Genomic DNA, 9,965 nt, shown 5'->3' on the forward strand with positions numbered 1-9,965 from the left:
GTCCAGTCTGTTGTGAGAGTGACTAAAAACGTATAGCATCGTCTCAAAATGCCCATCATATTAACATAGCAGTGTGATGTAGTGTAACTACACAACAGCATAACCTTCTCACGGTTACGCCTACTTTCTTATTGTAACTACACATGTTTGTAGTGATGTACACATCAGCAGGTGACATAGGAATGTGTCTAATCTAATATTGCAAGTATGTCACATATTCGAAGAAAATCCTAAGAATGCACAATGACTTTAAAGCACAGAGAACTGAGCGATGTTGTAGTGGAAGTGGAGAGAAGTGAAGATCAGAAAGGATGGGTACTTCACCATGACAAACAGAGCATTTGTTATCATACAAATTAGAAGCATAATTAAAATAAGAAAGTTGTAACTGTTGTGGTCATCGTGCGCAATATAGGCGACATCCACCAAGCCTGGCCGACCAGTTTAGTTGCTTAGGGGACGAAGGTAATCATGATTATAGGAGTTCGTTTTAAAGTTTGTTAGTAGTGCACCAAAGTATATGGGGCACTTACCTTGCTGAAAACATGCATCGGGAACAAATCTCCCAAGGAGGTGAGTTTCCCTTAGACGGTGGTGACCGGCGATCCTGCCATAACTGCTGGCGACAACACCGCACCACTTCCTCGCTTCCCCCTGTGTTCCCATTCTCAATCCCAATCGCTCCTTCGATCTCCCCAATGTACTGCTCGTTGCCCATGCCACATCAATAGCATAGATAAAATACAACTATATCAATGTGTCACTATTTGCCACATTCCGACATTGATAACCAAAAATGAATTCATGTACACATTCTCTTCCACAATAGCATCGATAACACTCGCCACTGAATAACGCAAACCAATAGTTGATCTGAGCACCTCAAACTGGTCCACGATCTGAATCACCAGCTCTCTGATTAACAACCACGTACACTCCAAATTAGATATTGATATGTCGCCCCTAAATGAAGTAATTGACTGACAAATCAAACCAACATCATTGGCGAGAGCAAGCAAGCGAAGAAAGACTGCTCGGCCTGGCAGTTGCTGAGCAGCTCCTGCGGAATGGGTAGCATGAAGTGCCCGTCTTCCTGGACCCGTCTGCACCAGCGCGATTAGTCCTTCCCTGCGAAAACCAGGACGTCAATTAGATATTGGTACATCGCCCCTAAACGAAGTAATTGACTAACAAATCAAACCGACCTCATTGGCGAGAGCATGTAATTGAAAAAAGCCTGCTCAGCCTGGCGGTTGCTGAGCAGCTCTTGTGGAATGGGTAGCGTGAACGCGTCCGTTCTCCCGGGCCCCGTCTTCGCCAGCAGGATCAAGTCCTTCCCTGCGAACACCAGGGCGACCACCGAATTAAGAGTCGGTAGCTATAAATTCTTGAATGCATCAGAGTTTCACCAAAAAATTATTTAACTATATCACTCAACATGAGTAGGAAAAAAGCTTTTTATATGATTACAAAAGGTATAAAATAAATCCAAGTTCTTTTATGGGTAAAATAATAGAATAGAACACAAAGTTCCAACATTAGAAGGTTTGATAGTAGAAGTTGAAAATATCCACGAATAAACCATTCATGAAAAAGGAGCAAAGTGAGACTAAATAAAAAAAGAACATGAAAGGTTGCAGCGAGGATAGTCGGTTCAGAAATCACTAACTACTACTCTATCCAAAAAACAGTCTAAATAAGTCCACATTAATCATGATGATGACCTTAAACTGATAGATCATAAAATTCAGCCAGCTGTTGCTACAAGAATGAACTGGAATCATTGTAATGAATAAAACTGGAACTAACGAAAGGCTACTAAATAAAAGAATAAAATAAACTGGAAAAAGCTAAGAAGTCCAACTTCTATGTAACCCAGGCACCTAGCAGTTTTTGATCTACGGTCATATTTTCTACTAAATAAATATATGCCCCTCCATACTAAAAAAGGTGATTCTTATCAAACAAGACATTGCCTAAAAGAACGAAAGACTACTAAATAAAAGAACAAAATAAATTGAGATTGAATCTGACAGTAGGGAAGTGTGTTGACGCTACATTTATGTCCCAGCTATGTCAGCAGCACCTGAAAGGAAAAATTGTGCTCGGATCAGATCCATGGATTTTTGGAATCACTTAAAGATGCTTAAAAAATCCAAGAGCAGATCTAGAGCCGTGGAGTTGGCACTGGTAAGTGAAATTGTTTGTTCTTATTATATTTTAAACACCATCATAGGTACTACCAAGTGAATTTTCCGAAGCCTAAATCTCCACTAAGTACAGTGCCTCTAGCAGCCGTGGCCTGGCCATGAGCTTAGAAGTGATATAAACAAGGGGTTTGGGTTGGTGGTTTAATCTAATCTAATCTGGCCTACTCCACGAGGCGAATGGTAGCGTTATTGAGATGGTGTTTGCATACCTGCCAGATGTTGTGTGGGGCCATCTCCTCTTCGGTGGCAGGCGACAGTGGGGTGGCACCATCCTCCTCAAGCTTTGTCGGTGGTGGCTACCGGGCCTTGTGGCGCTCCGCATTGGGGAAGAAGCGGGTCGTCGACGGCGGTGTGCGGCCCGCCTTGACGCTGCTTCCCCCGTCTGCTGAGTTGTTGGCCTGCTGCCTGCTCCGACGCGCTCGACTATCTCCTGCAGCCCTTGCCCTAGAGGCCAGCGGTTGCGTGCCGCATGCAGACGACCGGAGCACGGGAGCAGGCGAGTAGCAAACGACCGGAGCACGGGAACAACTGTGAGCCGGTTGTATGCGGTGTAGGAGGCGGGGGGTCGTCATCTGGAATAATACTAATAGTTAGCTACTAAAATTAGCTAAAGACATTTAAATTGTCTAGCTAATACTTTAACTATTAGCTATTTTTATCAAATTAGCTAATAGTTAACTAGCTAATTTCATGAGCAATTTTTTAGTCAACTAACTATTAGCTCTATTGCATTTAAACACCTCTCAGGGTAGGGATGACAATGGGTACATGTATGGTAAATAACCGTGGATAATTATCTATTGGATATACGTATGGTGGAATTTGGTATCTACGGGTACGGTTATAGATATAATAAGATATTTGTGGATACTTTTTTCGTGGTATGGATATCTAGTATTCATACTCGTTACCCAATGGATATCTGACATGTGAGGCATCCGGATTTAATATATTATCATAAATTCTCATTTTGCAATTTTTATCCATGACATATTGTTTGGTGCTAAAATTATCATTTGATGCTGCTTGAATGATAATTATTTTGAAATATGATAAAATTGTTGTTTGGTGTTGAATACTAAAATTGTAGTGGTCGGGCGGGTAACGGGTATCCACCGGATAGCGGATACCCGGTGAGTACGTGTATAGATACAGATCTATACTCACGAACGTTTATAGGTACAAATATGAATCGAGTTTTATCTCGCGGGTATGGATTAACGAACAATATATCCATGTAATACGCGTCGGATTGCCGTCCCTGCCTCAGTCTCGAATTTAATAGTCCAGCTTATTAGGCGGTGGTATAGATGGCCAAAAAGCACGAGGCCCATGAGTCCGGCACGAAGCCCGCTTTTTGGGCCCGGTCCGAGCCCGGCACGGTAGAATAAGCGGGCGGGCTTGGACAGGAAACTAAGCACGGCGGGCTAGCCCGGCACGGCCCGTTTACCTCTAAGCCCGTCAAGCCCGTTTTTTTTACACTAAAACGTGCTTACCGGCCCGTTTAGCCCGCTTTTTGGCCCGTTTTTTCGTGTTAAACGGGCCGGCCCGGCCCGTTTAGGCCCGCTGCGGGCCGGGCTTGGACAGAAAATTAAGCCTGCTGGCTCAGTAGGCCCGGCCCGGTTTTTGGCCGGGCTTCACCGGGCCCGGGCCGGGCCGGGCCGGGCAGCTCGTTTGGCCATCTCTAGGCGGTGGGGCACCTTTTGGTTCTTTGACCGTATAAACAAAGAATATCTCGGCCGTGTTCCCAGGGACAAAGCTGAGCCGTGGGGACGGATCAGTTACATCCTGTAGGGCCCACCAACTCCAAGTAGCCGAAAAGTTGATCCGCTGGACTTGCTGGAGCGGCGTACCTACGAAACGAGTCTGGATCCGCGACCGGCTCCAGCCGGTCACTAGTCCTGGTTCAGGCCGCAGCCATAGCATTTATGGTATTGAATGTCCTCATATCTTATCAGTATATCACTCTGGTTCAGCTGCAGCCCCGGCACCCGTAAAAGCTTCTCACATAAGTTTGTCTAAACTAGAATACTAGTTGGATCAGTTTGGGATTCTTAAATAACAGTTTCTATTTCTAGTTTCCAAAATCTACTCTAGAATGAACTACGGTCTCTACCTCTTTTCGAATGTCATTCTCAATTTTTATCACACCCGGATTTAAGTACAAACCCGGATACAAATCAAATGTGTGTTAGAATCAAGTCTCACATATATAATAACTCATGGTATAGAAATCAATGTCACATCTTTATTATATAATAGAAGTTCTATACAAAATAGCTAAATAATTTTATCATATAAAAACAACGATCATCTGTAACCATAGTTGACTGGAAGAAGACGACATAGACCTCTAACGAACTCATCGCGGCATCCTTTATGCTCATTATCTTGCGGTACTTATTCTTGACCTGGTGTGTGAGTACAACAAGGGTGAGCTCACATACGTTCATCGCTCAATAAATTATGAGGAATAATGTGTATGAGCTCACTTACAATAGAAACTCATGTATAGTGTAACGCTGATCAACAAATAATGGTTAAATTTGAGCATTGCTTCTAATAAGTTGGTCAAATTTTTATTAGCAGTTACTAAGTATAAGTATATACCATCCCAATAAAATAAGAGATCACAATTATAATAACTCCCACAATGCATGCATATGATAAATTTAAGTTTAATTCTATAACTTAACCATGCAAGAGTTCTGAGTCGCTCTTGACCGTGAGCACAACTGATATACCAATTTTACACTCTGCAGAGGTTGTGTTCTTTACCCACAAGTCGTGTATCCCATCTAGCCAGGGTTTGCAATGCCCTTAGACACTCCCGAGGTGAATGACTAGAGATCCACTATAGGCCTTTACAAAGTTCCACTAGCTTTAGAAACCTCGCTACGATTTCGTGAGAAGAGCGATATAGGAATCCCTCGTCCGAAAAGCCATCGTAGCATGATCGACCCAAGAATCTCCCTACACCGGTAACTCCTCTATCGCCCTTGCCCCTTTCAGGTAAGGTAGTCCTCCACTAGCTTTTATAACTAGTCAGCCAAGGGCGTCCCATTCCACCCTTGTGTTAGCACTGTTATCTCAAGTTAAGCTCCATGTTCCAATTAACACAATAATCTTATCATGAACAATAATTAAACCACAATAATAATGGAACATGACCATAATTCAGTATAATAATAATCCCAAAATTAGGTAGAGCAATAGCAAGTCTACCCAAAAGTTCATTTGTTTGCAAGGTGTGGGGTAAACAAAACTATGGTAACCTATTAGGTCCCATTAAATTAACCTGAGCACGTCACCGTGATTAACAGGAATATAATTAGGTAAATAAGAGTGATCAAGGGCATAACTTGCCTTATACTTGCGATAACCTGTTCTCTAGATGATGACCCAAAAGTTGGGTTTCTGATTCCTCATCACTCCGCCTCTACTCGTAGCAATACATACAATCAAGCAAATAATGGATATGGTAACTGAAAGGGAAATGTGCCCTTAGGCCATTTCTATTTTGTTTTGGTGATTAAATGATCAACACATTATGTTTAGACTGACATCATCTTACATGAGCAATGAGCATAGGTACATAAAAGCAAATTGAGCTTGGAAGAGGGCATAACACAAATTTCTATGGTACTAAGTGAAAAAGCTAAGCTCCGGACACTTAGTCAATTATTATGGGTACTAATCATATTTGTCTAAGTGCTAGGGACTTTATGAAGTCAAGCCAAAAGGAGCAAAAGAGACTTTGATTAAGAAAGGAGAATATGGTCTGGTTTGCATAGCATCGGACGGGCCGGTGCCACCCACCGGACAGTCCGGTGCACTATTCAGTCAAAGGACCGCTCTTGGGAAAAATCAGTCATCTTTGGGTATAAATCACTGGACAGTCTGCGCGGAGCGCCGAACAGTCCGGTGTGCCAGCCAGCCAATGGCTAGTGGACACATCGGCTTGGGACCAACGGTCACTTGGAGCACCGGACAGTCCGGTACCACCCACCGGATGGTCCGATGCCCCCCAGAACAGGAAACTAGCCAATTAGAGGATATGTAACTGTTGCACTATGCAGTGTCCAGTGTGCACCAGGCAGTTCGGTGCACGCACGGACAAAAGGAAACCAGGGCTTTCCAAATGGCCCTTGGGGCTATAAAAGAACCCCTAGGCGCATGGAGCAGGATACCAAGCATCCTTTGAACGTCATATAACATCAAGACATTGCAACCACGCTATTGCTTTGCTAGATAGAGATTTGAGCACGTGTTTTGAGTTGTAACTCTGTTGTGTCATCTCTTGTGCTCTTCTCTCGACTTGTGTGCGTGTGTTACTGCGATTTTGTCTCTTGTGTGTGTTTCTTCTTCCCCTTACTCCTGTGTTTGATTGAGATCAATTGTGTAAGGTGTGAGAGACTCTAACATGTGGAGATTCCTCACAAAGGGGAAAACATGATATAAGGAAGAAAATTGTTGTACTCAAGTTTGATCTTTGGATCACTTGAGAGGGGTTGAGTGCAACCCTTGACCGAAGGAGGTCACCACAATATGGAGTAGGCATTGGCCAAACCACGAGATAAAATCACTGTGTCACTTGTGCTTTTCTTTATTGTGATTGTTTTCTTCCATAGAGTTCTCACATATTCACTTGTGTTATTGTTCCTAAGTTTGATAAATATCTTAAAGGAACAATCAAGTGAAGAGTTCTCCTCTTCTCTCTACCTCTATTCATCTTAACTTGGTTTTGGTTCTACTAACACTTATTATAAACTAAGTTTGTCTTGTTTAGAGTTGATTTTTGCAGGATCACCTATTCACCCCCTCTAGGTGCTCTCAATTGGTATCAGAGTCGTTCTCTTCATCAAGGGACTAATCATCCGAAGAGATGGATCCTAAGGGCAAGGGGATTGTGATCAACGACAAGGAGGATACCCTCAACATCAATGAGCCAAAAGGTGATAAGCCCACCGACTCAGGATCAAATAACAAGAGGAAGGATGGGAAGAAGAAGAAGAAGCGCATCAAGGAGATCATCTACTACGACAGTGATGCCTCCGCCTTCGACAAATCCTCCCTCTTCCCCAACGAACGACATACATGCCTCATGGCTAAGGAGAAGAAGGTACGTACACGAGATACTCCCAAGTACACTTCTTCTAGCGATGAGGATTCTGATGATGATCTAGATTATAGTGATCTCTTTAAGGGATTAGAAAGATCCAAAGTTAATAAAATTAATGAATTGATTGATGCTCTTAATGAGAAGGATAGGTTGGTTATTAGAAAAGCAAGAGGACATTCTTTATTAAGAACATGATAAATTTGTTAATGTTGAAAAATCTCTTGCTTTGGAAATTAAGAAGAATGAAATGCTTACTTTTGAGTTGTCTTCTTGCCATGATTCTATTTCTAGCCTTAAGAGTGCAAATGTTGATTTAAATGATATGGTAGAAAAATTGAATGATACTAGTTCATCCTTGTTGGGGGCCTTCGGCTTCCGAAGGTCCTCAAAAACATAATTTGACAATGTTTTCCAAGTGAAATATGTGAACAGGTATCTTCGGATTCGAATCATGAGCATACAGAGCATGGTCAGGACGAAGCCTGAGCAAGACGAAAGGTGATTATGACAAAGGACAAGGTAATCACGAAGCTGTGCACATGAAAGCTTCGGCATGGCAGCAGAAAAGGGGAACCGACTTAAAGATGAAAAGGCAAATTAGACCTCGAAGAATTACTATAGAGTTATTAGCAAATGTAAAGGGCATGGGTGTAATTTTACATGGGCTGCGTCCCGTGCCTATAAATAGGTGAACAGTATCCCCGTACTGTTCACGCTGATTTGGCATTCGCTTTTTGCATCACGCTTGTACCCTTGCTTTCCTTCAAACCGAAGGTACATTTATAATTTGTTATTGTCGATATGGTAATGCAAATAAAAAGAAGTTAATAATAATGTTTAAGTGTTTATGTTATTTTTCATATCTTGCATATGAATTCTTCCTCATCATTTATTGTGCTTGCGAAGGTTTTTCCTTCACAACCTTCGTCCGGAATTCATTATATCCGAAGGGAAATAATGTCTCGAAGGACCAAGGACTTTAACATTTAATACTTTTTATGTTGCCTTGTTCTTAACTCTTAGCATTTGAGAACAAGTCCCCAACATTGGCGCCCACCTCCGGTGAACTCACTTCCACTTTTTGAGTTTCGAACACCTTCGGCAAGCATAGACCTTCCTCATGCCGCCAAAAAAAGCTTCAGCAACAGGGGCTGTCGCGCTGCAGCCGCTGGACCCCAACCAGGAGACCCTCTCTCTTCGGGAAGCCCGAAGCCAGAAGAAGAAGGCCACCAGTCCCACGCCTCAGGAGGACGACTTGGATCAAGAGATCAGAAATATGGAGATGCTCCATCAGCAGGTCCAAATGAAGAAGGAAAAGATGGCCAGGCTAGCTGACTTGCAGAGGTAGATAGACGAAGCCTCTGAAGAAGTTCGCCATCTTACTCAAGATGAGCAGAACCAAAGACCTCAGCACAGAGAGCTTCATCAGGAGGGCTTCTTCAACGAGGATGACTGGTATGAGAATTTCCATCATAGAAATTTTGCTTTTGATGATGCTTCTCCTCTGTCAGCAGAACTGCAGGCTACACCTTGGCCTCCGTCTTACAAGCCACCTCAACTCCCCATGTACGACAGACATTCAGATCCGAAGCAGTTTCTGATGAGCTACGAAGCAACAATATCTTCCTATGGTGGCAATACTGCAGTCATGGCGAAGTCTTTCGTTATGGCTGTCAAGAATGTTGCACAAACCTGGTACTCTTCTCTTCGGCCAGGAATGATCACATCATGGCAGAAGCTGAAGGATATGCTGATCACCAGTTTCCAAGGGTTTCAAACGAAGCCGGTCACCGCTCAAGCTTTATTCCAGTGCACCCAAGATCACGAGGAATATCTTCAGGCGTATGTCCAAAGGTTCTTACGCCTGAGGGCACAAGCGCCAACAGTGCCTAATGAAATTGTCATTGAGGCCATGATTAAGGGGCTTCGGCTGGGACCTTCAGCCCAATACTTTGCTAGGAAACCCCCTCAGACTCTGGAGAAATTGCTTCAGAAGATGGATGAATACATCCACGCTGACAATGACTTTGGACAGAGAAGGGAGGAAGCTTACAGATTCTCCGAAATAGCTAGGGGCTTTGGAGGGAGGTTTCATCCTAGACATGTCAGATCGATTCATTCCACTCAGACTGATGACAGGGGAAGCCAGCAGCAGAGGCCACAATATTCCTCCCAGGCCTCCTAGGCTTCAGGGTAGCAGCAGAGTTATCCTCGGCCTCTAGCTCCAAGGGGCAGAGGTGCCAGGGGCTACGGAGGAAGATTTGGGGATCAGCCAAGGAAAATTTATTGCCTATTCTGTGGTGAGGACAAGGGCCACACCACCAGGATGTGCCATGTCACCATCCAGAAACAAAAGGAAATAGCAGAAGCTGCAGCCCAATAGACCCAGCCGAAGCAAGCCATGCATACTGCTTCGTACCACTCGCCTTATATCCCAGAGTATGTGGGTAACCACCCTGCAGCTTCTGTTGCTTCGGCAAGTCAATCTCAGGCATCTTGGCAACAGCTTCCGCCTCCACCACCAATGCAACGAGGCCAACAGCCAGAAGGGAGTCAGCATACTCAACACCAACGAGACTTCAGAGAAGAGTCCGAAGCTCGCACAGTCAATAGTACTGTGCCAGAATCGAAGC

At 43.7% G+C, this 9,965-nt stretch overlaps 1 protein-coding gene across 1 annotated transcript; it reads right to left on the reverse strand.

Moving 5' to 3' along the window:
• Positions 1–712: 712 nt before the first annotated feature.
• LOC111591156 (uncharacterized) lies at positions 713–2,443 on the reverse strand. Its single transcript, XM_023302084.1, has 3 exons — positions 2,420–2,443; positions 1,206–1,378; positions 713–1,128 (listed from the first exon to the last, which is right to left on the reverse strand). The coding sequence occupies exons 1-3, from the start codon at positions 2,441–2,443 to the stop codon at positions 753–755; spliced, it is 573 nt and encodes a 190-aa protein (XP_023157852.1). The 3' UTR covers positions 713–752.
• Positions 2,444–9,965: the final 7,522 nt, after the last annotated feature.

The sequence above is a fragment of the Zea mays genome, chromosome 3 (genome assembly GCF_902167145.1).
Source record: "Zea mays cultivar B73 chromosome 3, Zm-B73-REFERENCE-NAM-5.0, whole genome shotgun sequence".
In the NCBI taxonomy this organism is placed as follows: domain Eukaryota; kingdom Viridiplantae; phylum Streptophyta; class Magnoliopsida; order Poales; family Poaceae; genus Zea; species Zea mays.

Coding starts and splice junctions, on each gene's coding strand:
- LOC111591156 (XM_023302084.1), bottom strand. CDS start 2,443: ATGGCCCCACACAACATCTGGCAG. Junction 1,379..2,419: donor CCCCACACAACATCTGGCAG/GTATGCAAACAC, acceptor AAGAATTTATAG/CTACCGACTCTTAATTCGGT. Junction 1,129..1,205: donor TACATGCTCTCGCCAATGAG/GTCGGTTTGATT, acceptor TGGTTTTCGCAG/GGAAGGACTAATCGCGCTGG.